Source organism: Cavia porcellus, unplaced genomic scaffold, assembly GCF_034190915.1.
Source record: "Cavia porcellus strain 051 isolate PalLab524CR breed Dunkin Hartley unplaced genomic scaffold, mCavPor4.1 scaffold_5, whole genome shotgun sequence".
NCBI classification, from domain to species: domain Eukaryota; kingdom Metazoa; phylum Chordata; class Mammalia; order Rodentia; family Caviidae; genus Cavia; species Cavia porcellus.
Window position 1 is genome coordinate 93,214,006 of NW_026947488.1, and position 25,447 is coordinate 93,239,452.

Genomic DNA, 25,447 nt, shown 5'->3' on the forward strand with positions numbered 1-25,447 from the left:
TGTAGGTGGCTGGGGTCCTGTATGCCTCATACATCTGAGTATCTTTACCATTTGCTAAATTAGGGAAATTCTCTTGGATTATTTCTGTGAATAGCTTTTGTAGTCCATTTGTTTGTGTCCTTCTTTTATGTTCTTAATTCGTAGATCCTCTTATCATCTTCTAGCCTTTGTATTATTGCTGTTTGCTTTTTTGTTATTTTTAAGAAGTTTTTCATTTCATGCTCCCATTTTACAAATCTGCCCTCCAGTTCAGATAATCTATCCTTAATTTCTTTCAAGCTGTTATGCCAGTTTTTGATAGAGATTTTAGTTTCCTGATAATCTCTTTAAACCTGCTTCTCGTATTCTATGTTTTCTCTATTTTGTCCATCAAACAATTCTCCCCTTTTTTTCTGTTCTTCCATTCCACCATCTGTTTTTTCTTGGGCAGTGCTTAGCATTTCTCTAACTATTCTACTTATATCTTGCTTCAGGTCGTTAATAACTTCATTGCTGAATTCACCTATGAGGCTCTGGAGATAGCGCTTTATGTCTATTGGTGCCGTGTCTGATATTGCATGTTTCTCAGGATTTGGGGCTGAGGACCCTTTCTTGTTACTCCCTCTTCCCATATTTTTTGTTTCTTTTATACAAGCTATATAGGAGGCCCAGTTTCTTTCCTTGTTGGGTTACAGTTTGTTTGAATTGTGCCGGCTAGGTGTTCCCACCCACTGCAGTGTACTAAGGAGACACAGACCTGGGCAGCTTATGCTGGGCCCACCCCTCCAGGTCAACCTACTGAAGGCTTCACTGCTAGGGTGCACCTCCAGGCACTGGGACCTGGTTTGGGCTAGCCTACTGGGTCTTAGTCAGTGGCATCATGCAGGCCAGGCACTCCCCACCAGTCCTGCTTGAGAGGGGAATATTTGACTAAAGTCACTGCAGCGTCCTGCTCTGGCCAGTCTGCCCAGTCCTAGTATGTCCTTTGCTGAAGCCTCCTACTCTATGGAAGTAGATCCGCTCACTCACTGTAGGCTGATGCAGGGCTCCCGGCCAGTCCCGCTCTCAACTCCATTCACCGCTTCCCACTCTCAGAGCTTTCGCACCTCTCTCTTTGCCGTGCCGATTGGGACACAGCAGTGGCTGCAGGAAATTCAAATCGCAGCTGAGACCTTCTCTGTTCCTGTTATATCACCGGGATTGCATTTCCAGTTGGTTTCTCTTAGTTTAGTTCGTTCCTGGGTCGGCAAAGTATATCTCCCCTTGCTTAGGATTTGTTGCCTGGCACCATTGCTGGATTTTAAGTGTGGTTTCTTAGAGAGCCTCTGAAGCTGCTGCTATCTATCCGCCATGTTCTCCCGGAAGTCCCAGACACAAAGATTTACTCATAACAGTGTGTTAGTCTGCTTTCCCATTGCTGGGACAAAACATCCTATACCCACAACACAAGGGAGGGAAGAAAGTTTTCTACTGGCTAAGGGTGCCAGAAGTTTCAGTCCACAGTAGACTGGCTTAAGGTTGAAACACTAGAAGGGAATAGCCCAGCAAGAGAACACTGCTCAGCTAGTGGCAGCCAGAAAGTGGAGAGCAGGGAAATGGCACCAGATATATGTCCCAAGGTCACACCCTGTGACCTACTTCTTCCAAACAGGTCCCACATGTAGTCACCCATTCAGCTGCGTGCTTGCCAGTGATTGCTTGCCACTGATAATGTTAGTACTCTCCAAACCTGGGGATCTCTTACTCCAGTTAAGTTGACAGTCTTTAACCAGCACATGTGGTCTTACAGTTTAGCTCTTAAGTTCAATTTTTTTTATTTGTTGAGTTTATTTTTGTATATGATTGAGGAAAATTTTTGTATATGATATCTTCATCTTTTGCTTTTGGATATTTAGTTATCCTGGTGCTATTTGGAGAAGAAAAATCATGTATTTTTTTACCCATTGAATTATTTTATCATACTTATCAAAAATCAAATAGAGGCTGGGATATAGTGGCATCAGTGCCTGCCTAGCAAACACAAAGTTGTGAGTTCGATTCCCAGTACCCCCCAAAATCAACCACTAATATAATAGTTTATTTCTGTACTATGATAGGTCATTTCTTTGCTTTACCTTTATGTTAAGAGCATATGGTCTTAATTATGGTAGCTTCTTTCTTTTCTATCTGAATCCCTTTTGTTACTTTTTCTTGCCTAATTTGCTGGACTGGAACCCCTAGTACAATGTGGAGTAGAAGTGGTAAAAATGAACGTCTATGTCTCGGTCCTGATCTTTGGGGAAGAACATCCATTCTTTCACCATTGCACGTGATGTTAGCTGTAGGTGTTTTTCATAGATATGCCCTGTCTTCTATCCCTAGATTCTATCCCTGTTTAATGATTTTTTTTTTTTTGTATGACTGGAAAGTTTACCTTGAGACAATGTAATTTTTTTGTGTGTACTGAATGGGAATATAGGTTCTTGTCCTTTGTTCTATTGATATACTATAATAATTAACCTTCAGATGTTTGGCCATCCTTAAATTTGTGTTCTAAATCTTTGGTCGTGGTATATAATCCTTTTTTTTTTTTTTTTAACATTACTAGCTTTCTTTTGCTGGCATTTTTCTTTAAAAATTTTGTGTCCATATTTATAAAGGATTTCAGTTTATTTTCTTGTGGTGTTTTCATTTTGGTATTAGAGATGAGGTCTCTCTACTGATGCTAATTACAGTGTAATCCGGAGTCACTGCTTATCCCTTGGGGAGGCACAGGGGCCTAGCCATTGCATCTTTATCTCGAGGCCTGGTCTTTAGATGTGCCTCCTGCGACAGTTCTGGTTCTTTTCTGCTCACTCCTAGTCCCTGTAGATATATTAATTTCTATCTAACTTAGCTGCCTATAATTATTTACTTGTGTTACTTTTTTTCCCAGTGGATGAATTAATCAGTCCTAAAGACATTGATCCTGTTCAGCGCTATGTCCCACTACAGAACCAACGTAATGTGAGCATGAGGTTCTCCAATCAGGTAAGATTTTGCTGTCTTTCTTAGTTTAGACTCATGCAGAGACATGAAAAGCTTAACTGAAGAGGAAGTGTTATGCTGAATGAAATTTTTTTTGTTCCTTCTGAAGGAAAAGCTTGCCCCTTTTCTGCTTAGTAAAGAGTTATTTGTAGTAAAGGGCTGTTTATTAAATGAAGTAGTAATCAAGCATGTATAAGAAGATGGCTTTGGGGTAAGGATATGCTCCAGAATAGGTGACTTTAAGGCACCACATATTTTTGAGAAGTTGCAGAGCATCTGGGCAGTGAGAGAATGGACAACATGTTATTGAAGTAAATGGAACTGCATAAACTGCCCTATGTATGGCGTCTCTCGCATGCCGTGTCACTGACAGGACTATCACTTGGGGGCATATCAAATAAGAAATGAATTTTAAATTTTTATATTTAGTATCTGTGGATTTAGACTGTGTTGTGTCAACAAACACAGGGATTGGCAAGATTGATGTCGACTTGAGCAAACTCCCGGGTATGAAATGATACCAGTAATGAGGACTGTTAAAATGAAAATGCGGTGGGTTGTGGAAACTGCCTGAGGAGAAAGGAAATGAACTTGGATATGTGCCTGGGATTTCAAGCAGTTAACGTGCATTTAATAAGAAGGGCATCAGCATTTCCAGAGGGAATGCTTTCAAACTGACATGTTCCTTTTATTTTAAAAAGTGTATGTGTACCCCGCATACACCACACCCACAAACACCAAGAAAGCTGCCTTTAATGAGAGGAAAGGAGAGCCAGCAGGTCCATTTGGTTCTATTGCACTCCTTCTCTGACTCCTCTTGTTCTCCAGCACAAGATGTAATAAGCCCGAGAGAATCTGTGTGACTTATCAATCAGATGTTCAGATTTTCTCAAAACAAAGTCTTTATGTTAATTTGTGATAGAAAATTTTCATTGGCCCATTAAATCCCACAGTGTAGGGATTTGACCTATGTCTTAAGCCAGTCTGTAGTGCATTCCACATATACAGTCTGTACAAATTTGAGATACTCAGTTTTATTTGAGGAAATGGTAGAGCCAGGCATTGTGATACATGCCTGTAATCCCAGCATTCTGAGAGGCTGAGGCAGAAGGATCACAAGTGTGAGCCCCACCTGAGTAACTTAACACCTTGAGGGACTCTCAAAATAATGAAGAAAAGACCAGGGATGTAACTGAGAAAAGGCCCTGGATTCAGTTTCCAGTATCATAAAAGGAAAAGAAATGGCAAATTAGAGACATTCCAACTTCATATTACCCAGTGCTCTGCCTGTGAGCCATTTTAAGACCAATACATTATCCTTAACCTAACATCTCACATATGTGAACCATGCCTTAGTGTGATGAGTCTTCAGAGCCTTTTCTTAGTACAGGACTAGGTCACAGGAAACCATATCCTAGCTCAGAGATGCTGGTGGAGAAGCTCTTCTATAGCCATGTGGCAGATTTATCTTTGTAGCAAGCGTTGTACACAGTTTCTGAGACGGTAGTGATAGGAGGTTTTGTAAAGAAAATTGCTAAGAACTAACACCCAATACCTTTGGGAGCTTGGAGGTGGAAAACAAGCTTCCCTTGCCACATTCTCAACCAGTTGGCAGTTCCTGGCATGGCCCTGTCCATTGCTAGGGCTAGGCAAAGTGGACTTTGATGAAATCAAAGTGGACTGATGAAATAGGTGTCAGACATATCATAGATGTGTATTTCTCTGCTTGACATTTCGGTTTCAGTGGCTGCTGGGTCATGATTGACTAGATCAGATTTTGTTCATAGCAAATCTATGGGGATTGGCCAGGTGCTTTAAACTCTGCCAAATGTTGGCAAAGTAAAAAGAGCAGTAAAATCCAAACAATCCCTGTCTTTCAAGGGAGGTATTTTAGAATGCCCTGTGACCACCCTCGGGCACTTATGATTCATTAAGGGGCCCACAGAACTCAAAACCTGTTGTTCTTAACATTTCAGATTCATTACATAAAAGAGTATTAAAAAAATTCATTGAAAAGTGAGACACATTGAACAAGATGTTGTAGTCAGGGGTTGTGAGGAGAACAATTAGAATCAGGACACGGAGTTTATAACATTACTTTATGATGGTCACCAACAAGAAAATGCAGGAAATCTATCCACACCACTAAAGACATAGAATATTTAGCCAAGAGCCTGAATCCCACAGCATTATCCCGTATGAGGCCAGATGAAGACCCAGAGCTCATGACAATGCCTCCCATGAGTCCACCTGGAGGTCTAGAGCCCACAAGAAGGACTTACACCAGTCTCTTCTATGAATCTGTGCTGGGAAGGCCCAAAGATCAGTAGTGGAAGACAGAAAGGCTATGCCAGTGGGGGGAAGGAGTTGTGCTGGTAGGTTTAGGGTTCTATGCTGGAGCCGAGACGTCACACTCACAACAAAGACCAGGGCTGTCCTGAAAAGCAACACAACCATCCTCAGTGAAAAAGAGGTCCCGAGCTCCTCTGACGATAAGCACAGTCAAGTACATGCGAGGAAGCCAGTGTGATGAGTTCATCCTGGAGACCAAGCAGCACATGTCTTCCCCTCTGGAGCCAGGAGGCAGTGCTCGATGTGAGGACCAGAGCTTCTCCAGAATCAACGGCTCAAACAGTGACATGTAGGAGAACCCACAACACCTCAACACCTCAACTCATAGCATCTCCTTCTCCAAGTCTCCATTTATGCTGGCAACTTTCCTCAGGTGGAACATTCATGCTCAGCACCATGATGATGTAATCCAGCTGGCATTAAGTTGACCACCAGTTTTTAATCCATAACACAAGTCTTGTAGAACCTAGGCATGGGCTTCCAAGTGTTCTCTCATAGTGCAGTCATGTGATGTGTATGATGTCTGACAGTGGATCAAAGCATTACCAAGCAAGGAAACTTGCTCAGATTTGAATGACCATGATTTTTATTAAATTATTTTTGTACTACTCACGCCCCCCTCCAAGAAAACCGGTTGTTTACCATCAATCAAATACTATAGTTTATTCGGATTTTACCAATAATGAATGCACATATGTATGTGTACCTGTGTATGTGTGTCTGTATGTATCATCAAAATGGATTACTAACTTGTTATGTGTATTTATAGGTCATTTCTTTTTATTACTCCATGATATACTGTATTATAGTTGAATTTTAATTCACCCTTAGACAGTATCCTGTGGATTATAGGAAGATTTAACTATTTTATATTTATTGAGTAGTGTATCAGATTGTATGAAAATTTGTGTTTCAATTACAAAATTTGATTAATAAAATTCATAGAAGGATAGTCTATTACCTCAATTTTAGCTGTTACGTTGTTCTTTCCTCTCTGAATGTCCCAGCCATCTTCTCTATTTTCTTTGTTTCAAGTGCTTCTTTTTATGCATCATTTAATGTGTAAGAGTGCTAGCAACAAATTTCTTAGTTCCCTTTTGCATAAGAATTTTACATTGCCTTATTTCCTAAAGGGTAGTTATTTTGGAATCTAGGATTTGGTTGACAGTTTTTTCTTTTAGTGCTAAGAAATATCATGCTGCTTCCTCAGGTGAGAAATTCCGTCAGCTAAAATTTGTGTTCCTCTAGAGGTAATGTGCCACTTCTCTTTTACCCAAATACTTTCTGCCCCCGGGTCAAGGCCAGAAGACCCCAGATGTAGCTGAGGCAGGTGGATCTGCCCGCTTACTGATGCCTTCAATACTGAGCAGGGATCAGGTAGATTTGTCACTGCTTGGAAGGCTCTGCTAGGGCTTTTTTGCTGATCCTCCCATAGTCAGTGTCCTGGTTGTGGAACACCGCTGGGTTGGTGCACAAGTATTTTGAAGCTGCTAGGAAAAGCAGATTGACTGGTTGGAGATATAGCTGAAGAGCTAGGGCTGGAGCTCCTGGTGTGGCCTCTGTTGTGCTTCTCATTCTCCAGTCTGGTAGCTGGAAAGGACAGATTTTCCCATCTTCTTCCCTATGTCTGTTCATTGTTTCAGGCCTGGGCCTCTCCAGTGCCCACCCAGCACGTATGGGCTCTCAGTCTCTGTTCATTGCTGTTCTTCAAGTTTTGAAGTCTCTAGGAGCCCAGCCTGTCTTCTTGCCAGTTTTCAGAGTTCTTTCACTACCTTGTACCTACTTCCAAGTTTCGTTAATGGGTGATTTATCTTTACAGTCTTTGTATGAGTAAAAGTTAAGGATTTCTTTTTTTTTTTTTTTTCTTGACTTGTCCTTTCTTCAGAGTAATGTTTTAAAAGCACAGTACTGGCATATTTGTTGAGCATTTATTTTTCAACAGCTTTATTAAGATATAATTGTACCTCATACAGTTCACTAAAGTATATATTTCAATGAGTTTTTACTTACCACTTTTATTCTGCTGAGAAATCCATTACCCTCTAGACTCTCTTCCAGGTCCCCCTTGCCTCAGCATAGCATTAAACAGCTGCTAGTGCACTTTCTGTCTGTAGGAATTTGCCTGTTTTAGACATTTCATATAAATGGCTTCATGTAATATGTGGTATTTTTTTTTTATTAGTTTGAAGGTAGTAAAATACAACAGAACAAGACAGAATAAAGCCAGTTAAGACAATGCAGTGAAATTGGTACAGAGCAGGTTACTGGGATAACAGCAATAGGTACCACAGAATATCTCCCTATCTTCACAATAGTTGTCCTTTCAATCAGGTATAGAAAAATCAAAACAAATACAGAACATTATAGAACTTATCAAAACGAATATTGAATAGAGCAATACAGTTAATCACAACAAAGCAAAACAGTGATAACAATATTTGCCTTCAAAGAGAAGGAAGTCCCCTTTATTTGCTATATTGCATATGGTCGACCTCCCAAGAAATGCTCAAACCTCTGGCTCCCATGTGCTAGCGTTGTGGGGGTAGGGGCTGGGATGGGATGTTTGATTCTCAGCCCATTCACTGGTAGGCTCACGGCCACATACTAGGGAAGTGAGCAGGTTGCTTGGTTTCCCAGCACCCCAAGTTCCAACATAGCCAATATGTGGTGTTTTATGACTGAATTTTTCCACTTAGCATAATGTTTTCGAAGTTCATACATGTGGCAACATGTAACTGCTTTCCATTCCTTTTATTGTAGAACAGCATTAATGGGACTGTACCATTTTATATTTCTCACCAGCACTTTGTGAGGGTTCCAGTTTCTCTGCGTCCTTGCCAATACTTGTTATTATCTGTCTTTTTTATTATAGTCATTCTAGTGAGTGGGAAGCATGATCTTATTATGATTTCTACATGTGTTTTCCTAGTTACAAAGGTTAAGCATATTGGCTGTTTGTATGCATATATATTCTTTGGAGTGGTGTCAGTTCAGATACTGTGGCCATTTTTTAACTTGTCTTTTATTATTGAGCTCTAAGAGTTCTTTGTATGTTCTAGATATGACCCCTTATATGATGGCAAATATTTGCTACCAGTCTGAATTATTTCAGGAAACTGTTGTTAAATGTTACTTGAAGCACAGTAATTGTACATTTTTGTGAAGCTATGTATTTTTAACTTAGGTGTTTATACTTTTAGTGTCATATCTAGAAATTATTGCCTAATCCAAGGTCTCAAAAATTTATGCTTATATTTTTCTAAGAAGGTAGAGACCTTTGCATGGAGACCTCCAGAGGTCACCATTTGGTGAATCTCTACAGTTTTTTTAATCTTTTTTTGAGGTAAAATAATACAATATATACCATTTTAATTATTGGCCTTATTGGTATTCATTGGCATTAAATGCATTTGCAATGTTGTATAACCATCATTATTTATAGTCAAAACTTTTAAATCATCTCCACAAAACTCTATCCTTTAAGCAGTAACACCCTGTTCCCTCTGCCCTTCAGCCCCTGGTAAACTCTGTTTACTCTTTCTGCCTCTGAATCTGTCATACAATATTTGTTCTGTGTCTGATTCATTTTATTAAGCATATTTTCCAGAGTGACTTTTGCATTTTATTAATGTCATGTTTTTCTTTTCCTTTCCTTGCTGGTGATTATGGTACACAACCAGTATACCTAGTCAGACATCAATGAGGTATGTGGGCTGGTACATGTCAAGTAGTCTCCCCATTCAGCACCCCGACAGGAGGTGATGGAGATGCGGTCAGGAGTGTCATTTCCTGGTTAGCGTTGCTCAGGAGTCAGGGAAACTGCAGCAGACAGACCGTTGCTGCCTTTGCAGGTGCCGGAATGTGAGGAACTATTGCTTGCACTAGAACCATTAACCACTCCAGACCATTTGTTTTAGGAAAGCTTTGCTTTGTCACTAACTGTAGTCCACATGTGAGCCATAGCCAGCCACTGTGGCACTTTATTTATATTTAACTTCTTGGCAGTTTCAAGGATTGAACCTACGACTTTTGCACTGAACCATCCCAGTCCTTCCTCTCATTTTTTAAGAGAAGGTTTCACCAAGTTGGCCCAGCTGGGCTTGAACTTGTGACTTCCTGCCTCAGCTTCCTAGAGTGCTGGAATTACGGGCATGTTCCCCAAACTTCTCACACCGACGCTCCATACTCCCTGCAAACCGTGTGCTCCTCTGGAGCCTTTCTGCTTGGTGAGCCAGCTCCTACACCTGCTGCAGCATTGTGGTGATAATCTAAGTGGTACAGTGTGTTCCACATGGATTTCCTGTGTTTCATTCACTATTGCATTTCTATTTGCCATATTTTGTGCTAGAAAGATACTGAAATACCTTGTTACCTGATGACCTTCTCGTCATAGCTCAGGCTTTAGTCCATCTTCTTTCTTTTTAAAATCTTTGGTGGTTTCTGTGGGATCTAGAGGTGATTAAGAATTGAAAAGGTGTGCTTACTGTTCTCACAGATCAGCACCAGGCTCTCAGCTTCTGAGTCTTAGCTCATCACTTCTCAGTGGCTTTTCTACTGCTGTGCTCTGTGCTCTTTTAGATGCTGGTAAGTAAACCTAACATTGAGCAGAGTAATTCATTAAACAATTGTGGTTTACTCGCCATAGGTACATACAAAGTAAACTCTGTCTGGTGAAATAACATTTAAAAGGAAATAATTTATTTCAAACTGCTAATTGATCTGTTCTTTATCTTTGAAGCAGGGCAACAATGCCTGCTTCTCTACCCTTCCTTTTCTATCATTCGATTTGGGAAAAATATTACCCCACCCTATAATGAAACAAGCTGAAGGCTTTGGAAGGTGTTCATTACGCTTGTGTTGCCAAAGCCTTTGATACCCTGTCCTATAGCAGTCGTCACTCTCCGTGGTGCCTGGTTTATGTGGCTGATTCTCTGACAGTGGAGAATGGGTTTCTCCTGTACTTGACTATTCATAAGAACGAAGAGAAGTAAGCGTATCAACTGTGGACTATTTATAGACATGTAGAAGCCATCATGGGCAGCAAGTCTGATTTTAACACCTTTCTGTGGTAAATATTATTATCATGCCTATTTTACAGATAGGTATGAGTTTCAGAGATTTCGTAATTTTTCCAAGGTTACACAGTTATCAGAACCAATGTGAAGATGTTAACTGAAGAAGGAAAAGAAGGATTGTGAAGCATTTGCAAACAGTTATTTTCATCATGGTGTGATGACAGAAAAAATATACTAGCTTGTTTCTTTAACAGCCTGGCTCAGCGTTCCCTCACAAGAACGCACTTTTACCTGTGCCTGAGGTTATCCTCAGGTGATACTGTTTGTAGTGTATAAGGGAAGTGAGACTCTTTTACCACTCAGTATTTATACCAGACCCAACTAAAATTAAATGCCTTGATCAGAAAAGTCCAGGACTGAGAAAAGTTGAATTGGAAGTAAAAAGAGAGGAGAGGCCTGTGGAAGTGATCTGAAAAATTAAATGTAATCTGTTTTCACATTGGTGCAAAATATATGCTGGGATTCATTGTATATTACATTTATCATGTTTAAAGGGTCTAAATTATTTCTTCTGTGTTTCTAGTTGTGCTGGTATGAGACCAGTTCCAAAAGTCTCACAATTAGTAATTTTATTAGGAATTTCTTTCTTCCTTCTAAAGGAAATCCTCTTCAAGGAGGCTAGCACGCTTCTTTGTCTGTTCCCTCATCCCATTGCCCTAAGTGGGTTCCTGCTAGGGAGCCCATCATTTTCATGTTGCCTAGGAAATGCTAGTCCTGGATGCTTAGTGATTATCTGCTAATGAGACTCCCATTGTTCATGTTGTGCTGCCTCTTCCACACTGGTGTGAGATAATGGTCGCTGGAAGACTATTTCTGGCCTGACTGATGTTTCATACTTGGAAGAGATCTGATTGCAACAGAAGCTAAGCAGCTGACTGTGTGTTCCATCATTCATTATATTTTTGCATTACAGTTATCCACTGGGGATAAGGTGACCCTGTAGAAGACATCTAGTTATACAGTAATGGAGGAAGGTAGATTTCTGGAGTTCTGTAGCAAATAGACTTCCTTTTGAAATTTTCATTATCATAATTTAAATATAGAAAATTCCTAGTTAAATAGGAAAACACACTTAATACATTTTTTAATGTGAGACTCTGTCTGAAACTACCATATTTAGTAGGTAAGAGCTAGCCAAGAATTGGGGCTTTTTTTCTCTTCCCTGAGTTCTGTCTTTCAATCAGTTTAGGAAAAGTCAGTCTTTTTTCTGGAAATTGATGTTTTTGAAGGCAATAGAACTCTTGCATAGATAAGTCATCCTAATATAGTCATAGAAAAAATATTATGATATGAAAATGTTCAAATATTCTAGGATGCAAATAGACATTTCATGTTTTGGGGTGTTCTACCTAGTAAAGCAGTATAAGCATAGCCTTTGACAGCAACCTTTGATGATCAACCTTTGTGTGCCTTAATTTCCTCATTTGTAAAATTAGAATTCTAAGAATTAAATGAGTTAAAGATAAAGAGCTTAGACAAGTTCTTGGCTTATCCTCAAACACCCAGTGCATGTTACCTGTTGTTACTCTTGTATTATGATATTTTCAATGCAGACATGGTAGTTAATTGAGGTGTGTAATAGGTACGAAAAGAAGTGGTACAAGTTCATGTTTACTGTGAAACATGGCTCATGGTGGAAGTTGACAATATGGGTGTAGAAAGTTGTCTCTGAAGGCCAGGCAGCAAAATTCTAGTTCTTTGGTGGGATGTAGATAATGCAGATGATGAAGCAAAATGTATTCTAAGAAGGAAGGGCAAAGGAATCTCACAAGAAAATTAAAACATGTCCAGAATATGAGAGCATGGAGAGTTCAGGAGGGTGGTTTAAGAAGGTTGACCCCCACGTTGTCTGAGAAGAGCAGCAAAGCACTGGCAGAAATCCAGGTCTAGTCCATAGACCTTGCATGGTTCTATAGACCAGACTCACTGTAACCTGGAGAAGGTCTCCTAATATCTCCTGAATAAGCTTTTTTAATATACAAAACTACTTGGCTATGTTTGTTTCATAAATCCCTTCTAGCACTTCTTTTGCCAGCTTCCATGATCTAGATTCTTGGTAACCTTTGAGTAATTTTCTTTGAGTGTTTTGCCCAGAAGCCAGATTGTAGGAAGTTTAAAGACCATCTGTAGAAGACCATCTGTTCAGGGAGTTGAATTTACTGTCATCCAGTTATAGGTAATAATGTACCTCCTAATTTCACGGTTACATTACCAACTCTACAATATGGACTTAATCCCTTTTTTAAATTCTCATTTCAAATCTATTGCTTTTTTAAGGGTTTATTGTTCTTAGGTGATTTAAGGAAATTTTGTATGTGCTCCAGTTCATCCTAATGCTCTCAAATTGTTTAACCAGTTTGGGACACAATTTCCTCTTTAAGGATTAAAAAAGAAATAAAAAGGCTCTACTTCACAGTGTTGGCAAAGAAAGGAAAGTGTGTGTGGGATCAAAAAGCCAATTTATCTACAAACATAGGAATGAAGTTGGGTACTGAACAGAAGTTCTTGTGATTATCATAATAAAACAAAATAAAGCAAGGCATCAAAAATGTTTCTGAAAGCCTGACTTGAATATACTACAGATACACGGAGGTTGTCCTCAGGTAAGACTGTTTGCAGTGTATAAGGGAAATGAGACTGTCTCATCAATCAGTATTTATACCAGGCCCAACTAAAATTAAATGCCTTGATCAAAAGAATCCAGAACTGAGAAAAGTTGAATTGAAAGTAAAAGAGAGAGAGAGAACGTGTGAGCTTAAACATTTAATAGCATTATTCTAATTAACCTACTGAAACATATTAAAATTAAAAATTCCAGTAATAGGCATGAAATACATCTAAGAATGAAGCCATCTTTTAGTTATGGTTGAGAAATGTAGAAGAAGAAAAATAGAACCAAGTAAGAAAGCAAGACTTATAGTTCAAAATAAGAATCAGCAAGAAATATTATGGTCTAGTAGTATTTTAATTAATCTAGTATTTTACTCTGAGGAAAAAACATTTACTCTTAATGACAGACATAGATATATTTACTCATAATTAAGCAAATACTAACCCTAGAACTTATATATTTCCTTTTTTCTTATTTTGAGTCTATTAACAATTTCTAAGGTCTGTTAGTCTTTAAAGAAAGACCTGTCAGTTAATTTTGTTCTTACCCCTACCACTTGCTTAATCATTCATATTAAAAGGAGTTGCACTTTACAAAAACTGGAAGCTTAAGCTTTTGTTAGCCCCTTCTTCCCTGAGGAGTGATTTTCTCTTAAAATGTCCGTGGAGAGTTCCAGGTGTTTTTCATAGTGCTGGTAAAAAAATTTATGGTTATTTTTCATCAGTTCCTTGAGACAATATGTTACACTGATAGCACAATTGTAGTGACAGAGCAGATCACATGTGTTGATGCACCCTTGAGAGAATTCACATTTACATTCAGAAACAGCCAAGCTTTGGATCTGAGGAGACTAACATTTAATGTGTAAAATTCTTATAAAGATCAGATTCCCAAAAATAAAAGACCCAATCAAGAATGGTCAACCATGGGCTGGAGATTTAGCTCAGCGGCATAAGCACCTGCCTTGCAGGCAGGCAGTTATGAGTTCGATCCCTGGTACTGATAAAAAAAAAAGAATGGTCAACCAAGGGCTGGGGATTTAGCTCAGTGGCATAAGCGCCTGCCTGGCAAGTGCAAGGTTGTGAGTTTGATCCCCAGCACAGCACCAAAAGAAAGAGAAAAAGAAAGAATGAGAGAAAGAAAGAAAGAAAGAAAGAAAGAAAGAAAGAAAGAAAGAAAGAAAAAAGAAAGAAAGAAAGGACAACCAAGATGAATAGACACTTCGCAGAATAAGTGCAGATGGCACTTCATGAAGTGCAAGCACTTGACATTGCAGATCATTAGGGAAATGCAAATTAAAATAACTGAGATTTCATCTCACCCAAGGAAGAATAGTCATCATCAAGAAATCTAAACATTGATGAGACTAAGGGGGGAAAAAAGGAACCTTTCTACTCTGCTAGTGGGAATGTAAACTAGTGCAGTCACTATGGAAATTGATATGGACATTTTCCAAAAAGCTGAAACTAGAAATTTCACTTGACCATAAGAGTGTTAAGGGTATCATATTATAGTGATACATGCATACCCATGTTTATTGCAGTAAATTAATAATAGCTAAACCTAATAACCCCCTGTATGCCCATCAGTGGATGAGTGAATAAAGAAAACGTGGTATTGATACTCAGTGGAGCACCACTCTGCCACAAAGAAGATGAACTTGAGTCATTTGTAGGAAAATGGATGCACTTTGAAACCATAATGTAAGCAAGATAAATAGCACAAGCTTAAATACTTCAGTTTTTCTTATACAAGAAACTAAATGTATAAATACAGAGCAAAATACAAGATAGGTAATGGGAAGTAGGATTGTAGCTCTTTCTCATGAGGGAAGGGGATCAAGAAATGAAGGGGAGGGGAGGCAGGGAATTTTCAAAATTTAATGTTTGTGTATGTGAGAGAAGGAGAGGGAAGGAAGGAGGGAGGGAGGGAAGAAGAGGGCCAGAGAGAAGGAGGGAGGGAATGAGGTGGGGGGGAGAGAACGAATACTTTGTCACCCATCTTACTAGAAACATCTTCCATCATAGAAGCCTGCAGAATCGGATTGGTTAAGACGATGAATACAAAGGGGCACAGTGACATGGGGTGTCAGGTAACTGGACACTAATTATGATTCTTCTAATCATATCATTAGCCAGAGACTGAAGAATCCATGGAGTCAGCCCAAGAATGTTAGTTAAATGTGGCAGAGAGGAATGAATACTTCAGTGTAGCCTAGCATAAACCCTTCCTTCTACTTAAGTGAGAATTGTTAAAGATGAGAAATAAAAGATTTAAAACTGGACTAGTAGACTTAAGTTCATGCTACAATTCTTACCTCTATGACTGGGTCCTTTTTTTGAATCTCAGAAGGCTGAAAAAAACTATGTTAGACATTCCTTAAAAAGAAAACTTTTTTCTAAGCTATTTTCCTCTTTCAAGACCTCTCACTTCTGTTCTTTCCTTCACTTACATCTTTTCCATTTCCTTTTACTCATTCCTTATAACATACATTCTAGCTGCTGATGCCAACACTCGGTGGAAATCTTATGCAAAAAGCTGTTACTGACCTCATAATTGATAAATCCAATGAGTTCTTTTCATATTTTAGTCTGTTTAACCTCAAAGACATTCAGTATTATTGGATACTCTCTTTAAACTCTGTAAAAGCATAGAAGTAATCTTTGCTTGCTATCTCTCCCCTTCCAAGTCCAGACTTACCAGTTAATTTCCTAAATGTATCACTATAGTCCAGATCACCATCATCTCTCAACTTCAAGTTCCAGCTAATCTGAATATGCCCACTTTGCTCTGAACAACATTATAAAGCCACCATAATATGAGTTAAGGTACATAATGTTTTGACTGAGGCAGGGCCTCACCCGTAATAAGTACTATACATGTGTTTCTGTTAGACAGCTTTCCTGTTGCTAGAACAAAATGCCTGACATACAGAAATTTAAGAAGGAATGGTTTGTTTGGCTCACAGTTTCAGAGGTTTCAATGCATGGCCAGCTAGTTCTGTAGTTACACGTATGAGGTGAGGCAGAATATTAGGGCAGAGGCATGTGGTGGAGCAGAGTTGCTCACTCCCAGGCCCAGAAGCAGAGAGTAGTAAGGGAGAGCCAGAGGGGAAGAAGCCGGAGACCACATATACTCCCTATTGTCACACTCCTTGGCTCACCCAGCTCCCAGAAGTGTGCTTTATGAATCAGTCAGATTGACCACCAGGTTAACCATCACACTGTTACTATTGTTTTGTCTCCCTTCCAATGAAGTGAAAGTTCCATTAGGGAAGGACTTTGTCTTATTATCTTACTTGACACATAGTAAATAACGACTACTAACTGAATATTTCATTAATTGGATAATTCATTAATGACATGTTTTTAATCCCTTGAACATAGTTTTTGAAACATTTTTTTTCAGTTGAGAACTTTTCCCATAAAGTCCTTAATTTCCCAGAGATAAATCACATGCACCAAAATACTTATTTTTTTTTAAGTTTTTTTAAATTTTATTTAAGGAGAAAAAAGAAAAAAAAACAAAAAGGGTACAAGTTATACAGAATTTCAGAAAAAATAGTAGGAAATCACTAGTTAATTACATATTGTCATCTTAGAAATAGTTGTTCAAGTTAAAAATTAAAGCATATAGAGGGGACTTTCAAACAGTGAGACTGCAAACAGTTTTGTTCAGTGATCCAACAAAACTCAGTAATATGGTTATCTATCTTATACACTTAAATATATATGCAATTATATCTTTTAGAGCAGTTTCTTTTCCTTTCCTTTGTACAATGACAATTACACATTTTGGGTTTTATTACTCCCACAGTTCTTATTACTTTTTTTTTTTTTTGAAGAAAGTAAAACCAAATGTGACATAACAGGACAGAGTCAGTCAAATCAAAAGGATGGACATAATACATAATGTAAAAACAAAATACAAGGTGATCAACAATGGTTACCATAATGCCTCTTGTTATCATAAAAAGAATTGCCTATATCATCAGTTATAATAAAATTGAACAAAACAGTAAAGAATAAGACCAATAAAACCAAAACATTGGAGACATTAGAGGACTTCAAAAGAAGGTAATAGTCAACCAGAATGGGCGTCATAATGAATCTTATTGTCTTCATAGTTGTTGCCTATACTTTCAAACTTGGTACTATCAAGCATAACAGAATACAGGGAAATCAATCAAAACAAGATGGTGAGAGCAATACAGGGTTTCAAATCAAGTTAATAGGAAATCAAAGTGGGTTACTATAATATATCCTGCTATTTTTTATTTTTCCCTTAATTAAAAGGATAAAAATGAAAAAGTAGTTAATAAAAAGGAGATTGATATAAAAAAGAGAGCATAACAACAAAACAGCGCAGGTCAAAACATAGCCATTTAAGCAAAATAATGTTTTACCACAAGATAATCTCGACATAATAGTAGTTACCATAGTGTCTCTTCCCTTAAAATCTTTGAGTATAACTTCATATACTGTAGTATCAAACATATCAAGACAATGTAAAACCATTCAAGAGAATGACAGTATTACGGGATATTTAGAATCAACTAACAGAAAATAAACAATGGTTTCTGTATAATCTCCTTGTCTATAAAAGTTTTTGTTTATATTATCACATACAATAAAATCCAATAAGATGCAACATGTTAAGATCGATGGAGACAGAAGAACAAAAGCTTGATGGGACTTGAAGTAAGATGATATTAAAGCAGCACTAGCTATTATGATGCCTTGTTTTCTCCAAAATAGCTATTCCTACCATCCAACCTTCTCTGCCTCATTTCTGTTGAGCTGTTTTTCTGTCATTAGTTGTCAGTTTGTCTTCTTCATTTCGCTTTTGCTCCATTCATTGTGGCCTCTTTGCCACTGTTTTTGGAATCTTGGTATTTTTCTTCTGCCGTATTCTCTGTAGAGTTGAATTGGTGGTTGCAAATTCCCCTAGTTCCTCTTTATCCTGGAAGCACCTTGTTTTTCCATCAATTTCTAGGGACAGTTGTGCAGGATATATCATCTTGGCTGGAGATTATTATCTTTCAAAGCTTGAATTATTTCCCCCCACGCTCTTCGTGATTTGATGGTTTGTGCCAAGAAGTCTGCTGTAATTCTGATGGGTGTTCCCTTGTAAGTGATCTGATGGCTTTTAATATTCTGTTCTTATACTGGATTTCTGGAATTTTGATTATTATATGCCTGGCTGTAGCTCTGTTTGGGTTGTAGGTGGCTGGGGTCCTGTATGCCTCATACAACTGAGTATCTTTACCTTTTGCTAAATTAGGGAAATTCTCTTGGATTATTTCTGTGAATAGCTTTTGTAGTCTATTTGTTTGAGTCCCTACTTCTTCTTTTATGTTTTTAATTCTTAAGTTATAGATCCTCTTATCATCTTCTAGCCTTTGTATTATTGCTGTTTGTTTTCTTGTTATTTTTAAGAAGGTTTTCATTTCATGCTCCTACCTTACAAATCTGTCCTCCAGTTCTGATAATCTATCCTTAGTTTCTTTCAAGCTGTTATGCCAGCTTTCAATAGAGTTTTTAGTTTCCTGGTAATCTCTTTGAACCTGCTTCACGTAGTCTATGTTTTCTCTATTTTCTCCATCAAACAATTCTCCTCTTTTTTTCTGTTTTTCCATTCCACCATCTGTTTTTTCTTGGGTGGTGTGTAGTATTTCTCTAACTATTCTATTTATTTCTTGCTTTATTTCATTAAATACTTCATTGTTGAACTCATCTATGAGACTCCGGAGATACCGCTTTAGGTCTATTGGTGCCGTGTCTGATACTGCATGTTTTCTATCTTCATTCTCTTTTGCATTTACCTTTCCTGGATCAGTGTTCTCAGGATTGGGAACTGAGGACCCTTTCTTGTTGCTCCCTTTTCCCATACTTTTTGTTCCTTCCATACAAGCGTATTTAGGAAGTCCAGTTTTTTTTTTTTTTTTTTCTCTTTGTCTGTTACAGTTTGTTTGAATCTGCTGGCTAGGTGTTCCCACCCACTGCAGTGTACTAGGGAGACACAGACCTGAGCAGCCTCTGCTGGGCCCGTCCCTCCAGGTCAACCTAGTGAAGGCTTTACTGCTAGGGTGCACCACCAGGCGCAGGGACCTGATTTGGGCTAGCCTACTGGATTTTAGTCCGCGGCATCACCAGGCCAAGCACTCCCCACCAATCCCACTTGAGAGGGGAATATGCAACTAAAGTCACTGCAGGGCCCTGTTCCGGCTCGTCTGCCTGTTCCCAGAATGTCCTTTGTTGGAGCCTCCTAGTCTATGAAAGGGTCCCCATTTCTCTCACTCATCGCAGGTCGATGCAGGGCTTCCTGACAGTCCCGCTCTCAACACTGTTTGGTTCACCGATTCCCACTCTCAGAGCTTTCGCACGTCTCTCTCCCTGCCGTACAGATTGGGATGTAGTAGCAGCAGCAGGAAATTCAAATCGCGGCTTCCAGTGGTGCAGGATCCAGCTTCCGTGCTAAGATTTTATCTGTTCCTGTTATAGCATCAGGATTGCATTTCGAGTTGGTTTCTCTCAGCTTAGTTCATTCCTGGGTCGGCAGGGTACATCTCCCCTCACTTAGGACTCCTCACACGGCACTGCTCCTGGATTCTAAGCTGGTAATCTCAGAGAGCCTCCATGGCTGCTGTTATTTGTCTGCCATGTTCTCCCAGGCACCAAAATACTTATTAAGCAGTTCATTTTAATATCCTTTGAACTTTATAAATAAGTACCTTTCTTATATGGCAAGTTCTTATAGAATAGGTTAAGGTTTCAGGTATTTTTATTTTGTCTCTAGTACTTACCATGATGTCTGGGTACATGAATATATGAACAAATTCTCAAAGACAGAAATGTTTCTAGTGTTTAAAACTGTTGAATTGTGATCTTGTTAATGTGGAAAGCCCTTAGGATCATTAGCTCAGAGTGGTGGTCCAGTGTCTTCTTTACAGTTAAGGCCCAGGGAAGATGTGCATTGCAAATAGTTTGGCCCTGTGGAGATGGCCTATACCATGGAAGGCTTGTTGGCATCTAGAGCCTGCCAGGTATCTAACCTAGTGACTACAGATCCACTGTCTTTTCAGCCCTGTCTTTTTGTCTTTAAGTATCTGTTTCCTAAAGATAAAGTAGAACAATTTTTATTTATTTCATTTTATTTATTTATTTATTTATTTTGGTACTGGGAATGGAACTCATGACCTTGCACTTGCCAGGCAGGCACCTATGAGCTGAGCTGTATCCCCAGCTGCAAGTTTTCTAATCTTCGTCAATTTGGGCCACTCTTAGGAGGCATCACACTGTAATAAAATGCACACGTAGCCTTTACATTCATCTTCTCTTGTAACTGGGAAGGTCTATCTACTTGGCAATTTTCTGATGAGCAACCAGTAAGATATAACAGTGTGATTGAGTGGAGGGAACCCTATATGAAATCAACCCAGAGTCCTGGATTCTGCCTCTGGGTTTACCGTCAGTCATTGGTGTAGCTGGCAGAGAAAAGGGTTTTGCCCCAGAGGGACACATGTTGGGGGCAGCATTATTAGTCAAAAGGAAGATTATATGGTAATAATTTGTGGTTCTTTTGAACTATACTTGATAGTAAGCTAAGGTTTCTTGTGTGTGTCTGAATGCAGTGGTGTCTTCAGGTGTGTGACACCTCACACACAAATTGTGGATTCCACACATGTCTCCATTGCAGCATTGAAGGACAGCCTGGAGTAGCACAAACTCTAGCTATGCCACTGCCATCTACTTACTGTGGGACCCAGGACATTTCTCATTTCTAAACCAAAGTGTCCTCTCTGCCAAGTGGATTACTGGTTTTATCAAGAACATCCATTTTTCAGACAAAACCTAAGGTAGAATTCCAGCTAATAAAATAGCACAATGTTGTTCTACTTGAGCCGAAGTGGAGTCCTGCCAGCCAGTCTGTTTTTTGTTTTTTTTTGTTTTGTATTTTTACCAGTACCAGGGATCAAACTCACGACCACAGGCTTGCAAGGCAGGTTCTTATGCCGCTGAGCTAAATCCCCAGCCCCCAGACAGTCTGTCTTATAACCCCCTTGCATCTTCCATTACTCACCATTACCCAGAAATGGCTTCTTCCATCTCTGACATCTTCCACTCAGATACCAGATAGCAGAGCCAGTCATAGCACCCGAAGGAGAAAAGCCAACAATTAAGTTGACTGGCTTTGTTTTCTTTTTTCCCAATGACCCTAAAGCCTGGGTTTCCTTTGTCCAACATTGATACATCCCACTGGCTTGAACCAGTGGTGGTACATGCATTACTGTCCCATCAGTCAGTTTGTGTCATTGGTGGAACAAACACATCTAGTCACTTTTATCAGTCTTTATTTATAGAATTCATGAAAAGCCACCCCATGGGACAGTCATCATGTACCACCAGTGGTTCAGGCTCGCCAACAGCGAGACAAGAGTTACGGACCCCATCATGAACCATCTTTCTTTGGTTGAAACCTGCTACCTAAGGTCCTTTTCAATGTTTCAGAAATCCTGAGAGTAAAATGCCAGATTTTCTACATCTATACTCCGCCACCTTCCTTACCTTTATTGGAATTTCCTGAAGCTGATCTTTTTTGTTGTGTTTCTGTACATGTGTTTGTTCCTGCTTTTGGTTGTGCTGAAAGCTACGAGACTACCATGGATGAGGGTTCTTCCACCTGGTCCCCTGTGTAATCATTTTATTATTGTTTCTGGGACATAGGCAAGACCGTTAGCACTCTCATTTCTTTAAACATACAGACCATCCAGTTACAGCAAGTACCTAGAGAGATGTACAAATAGTTTAACAAATCATTCCTTGTGACAAAGCTTTCAGTATTCTCTTATAAAGTAGAGTTATTGAAAGAACTGTTGTCAAAAAGCATTGCCTGATTTATTCATTAGGCTGTTTGTAATTATGTGCAAAAGCCTAGGAATACTTTTTAAAATTCATTTTTTCTCCTCTTAAATGGAAAGCCTACATAATCCCTAACCCAGTATATAAATATACAGATCCAAAGGGTCATTTTCTCCCTCGCCAGCTTTCCTATTGTGCAAATTTAGCTTCTTAACCATGCTTGATGGTGTTATTCCTCTGGTATTTCTACTAAACTTTCCTCTGCTTTCCTATTAATTTTCTTTGTGTTGCTGCTTTGGCTTGACTGGAAATGTTATTTCAAGAGCCAGTGCCTCTCAGGCAGCACACACATGTATCCAGACTGTAGAACTTGGCTCCTGCAAGAGAAGTACGGTGGTGTGGTGCCTCCAGTTGAAATTGAGATATAAAAAGTATCTGTCTGGCTCCTTTAGCTAATGAGGTTTTGCTAAAAAATGAGTATAATGAAACAATGCTGAATGTTGGCAGAATGTACTGATGAAGGCTACTGAGCCTAAATGAGTGCTAGTGAGGCCTTAAAGCAGGGTGTAGAATGGTCCCAGTGCACTACCCTTGGGACAGGACCAGCCTCAAATTGGCTGTGACCCATTTGTTTGTTGGCCTCTTTTTATTTTTTTTCTCTCTCTGGTGCCTTTCTTTCAATTAAAGACCTATTTAAACCAGCCACAGTAGATTTTTTTACATAACATAGAACATATTAAAAATACAACCAAGGCTCAATACAGTATTGTAAAAATAAGAATTATAATGTTTTCAAATACTATATAAATGATTCACTAAAAAGGTAGTAATTTATAAATTTAATTGCCAAGAACTAAGTTCTATCAAAAACACAGATAAGAAAATGGGCACTTCCTAACCAGCAGTTGAAACTGAATTGTGTTAAAACCTAATCTTAAGTACATGGGGAATGAACTGTTGGAACCTTAGGCCATTCTTCCTCCTAACCTATTATAAGATGTTCACATAACCACATGACAACTAATTTTATATAACAACTTGACTGGACCAGGGGCCGCCTAGCTTTTTGGCCAGACATTAGTATGGATGTTTTTAATGTGGTAGTTTCTGAGTGAGATTAACACTTAAATCAATTTATTGAGTAAAGCAGATTGCTCTCCATAGTGTGGGTGGACCTTGTCTAATCAGTTGAAAGCCTAAGAAAAATAAGACTGACCCTTCCCTGCATAGGACCAAGATCCTCCCGCATGATTACTTCAAAGTGGACTTGTGCTCTTTTCTTGCCTTTGGACTCTAACTGAAACGTGAGCCATCCCTAGGTCTTAAGTCTGGAGTCTTTGGGCTAGAACTATGTCACCAAGGTCTGCAAAGACCTTCAGACTCAGACTAGAGCTATGTATATCTCTCAGGAGTCTACCTTGCAAGGAACCCCGCTGATCTTGGGACTTGCCAGAGCCTGTGAGTGATGAGCGAATTCCCATAATCCAGTGTTGGTAAATCTGCATCACACAGCATGTGTACCAATGGGCTATGTTAGTATCATTGAACGTTCTAAAGGTTTGCTATCACTACTATACTCTCCTTCCCCAGTCTCTGTCCCCCTCCTTAACCTGTCATTGAGAGACACAGACAGACAGACAGAAGCAGGCATATCTGTATGTATATGAATAAGTATATATGTATATGAATGAGTGTATATGAATATATCTATATATAATCTGATTAGTTCTATTTCTATAGAGAATCCTAATATAAGCCACATTAGTGGCAGTCTATAGTGTGTGCCATGCATACCTTAACATATGCTTTACTGACTTCAGACCTGGATATATCAATAATCAGGTTACATTCTATCACCTAAGATGTGACCTTAGGAAAATTATTTACCTTTTTCCTGAATTTTTAAAATGAGATTTTTTTTAAGGAGCATATACAATGTACTTGAATAACACATGGAACATAGCAGACTCCCAAGATGTATTAACATTCTTTTTTTTAATAGTATATTATATTACCCCATTTATTTGATGTTCACAAGAGGACAAAACTGATCTATGGTGAAGAAGTTAAAATAACAGCTGTTTTGGTGGGGATAGAGCTGCAAAAATTCTACCCTATGCATAACACACACACACAGAGTACAAAGACATCAGAGGCCTTTACTGTGTTGATATAGAATAGTTTATGAAGAATTCTTGGGTGCTGTAAATATGAGCTGATAACATGGGAGGTATATGCATGTATTTATTTAGGAAAAGTCATTTACTAGGGTCATTTACTAGGAAAAGTATTTACTTGGGAAAAGTCAACTCTTACGGTTGGTGTACTTTTCTGCATGAAAAATATACTTCAGTTTAAAAGATCAAAAAGAAAAAATGTTTGGGATTATATTAGTTTAGTAGGGCTAGCATGACAAAAGTACTATAAACTGAGTGACTTAGGTTTGGATTTCATCATTCTTTTTATAACTTTCTGAGTTACTGTAGATCCTTAATTTATCTGTCTTGCCAAGATTAGGTATTCTAGGTCATGAATTCTGAGTACTGCTTTAGCTGTATCCACTGAATTCAGAGAAGCAAATAGTTAGATCTTGTTCATTTTACTTAATAGATATTTCTCTAACCATTGTATATACACAAGCTATAGGAAATCAGTCATTTTAAAAGATGGTAAGAATGATTACTGAAGGAATATAGCAGTGAGTTTGTTAAAAAATGAAGAATAACTTTCACTGGCATTTACAGTATATAACCACGTATGCCAGGCACAGTGCAGGGTACTATGAAAATAAACATGAAGAAGTCTGTCGAAATTTCTATTGTTAATGGGAATTTCCCCACATGAATGCAGACACATACTATAATCCCACAAAAGTAGTACAATAACAAGGCATTCAAATATAAAGAGAACATACAAACTTTGGCATGAAAATTATGCCCTTTTTTCCTCAAAACATATGTAATATACATGTATACACATACATACATGTATATGTATATATATATATATATATATATAGATAGATAGATAGATATGCTATAATGTATATACATTATAGGCTTCCATTAGTTGATACTAACCTAAGGTGCTCTTCCGTTTTTTTTGTTTTTTTTTTTTTAAGGAGAAAAAAAAAGCAGAGAAAGGGTACAAGTTATACAGATTTACAGAAAAAAATAAACAGTAGGAAATCATTGGTTAATAGATTACATATTGTCATCTTAGAAATAATTGTTCAAGTTACAAAATTAAAGCTTGTAAAGTGGACATTCCAACAGTGAGACTGCAAACAGTTCTGTTCAATGATCCAACAAAACTCAGTGATATCATTATCTATCTTATACACTTAAATATACATGCAGTTATATCATTTAGAGCACTTTCTTTTCCTCTCTTTTGTACAATGACAATTACACATTTTGGATTTTGTTGCTCCCACAGTTCTTATTACTTTTTTGGAAGGGAGTAGAACCAAATGTGACATAACAGAACAGTCAGTCAAATCAAAAGGGTGGACATAATAGATAATGTAAAAGCATAATACAAGGTAATCAACAATGGTTACC

At 38.5% G+C, this 25,447-nt stretch overlaps 1 protein-coding gene across 4 annotated transcripts in view; it reads left to right on the forward strand.

Annotated features, from left to right (window-relative positions):
* Phkb (phosphorylase kinase regulatory subunit beta) overlaps positions 1–25,447 on the forward strand; it is a 224,650-nt gene that overhangs the window by 143,779 nt on the left and 55,424 nt on the right. For all 4 annotated transcript variants that reach the window (XM_063249300.1, XM_063249299.1, XM_063249301.1 and 1 more), the window contains one exon: positions 2,894–2,988. In XM_063249300.1, coding sequence (XP_063105370.1) covers positions 2,894–2,988 — 95 coding nt within the window. The remainder of the gene's footprint in view (positions 1–2,893; positions 2,989–25,447) is intronic.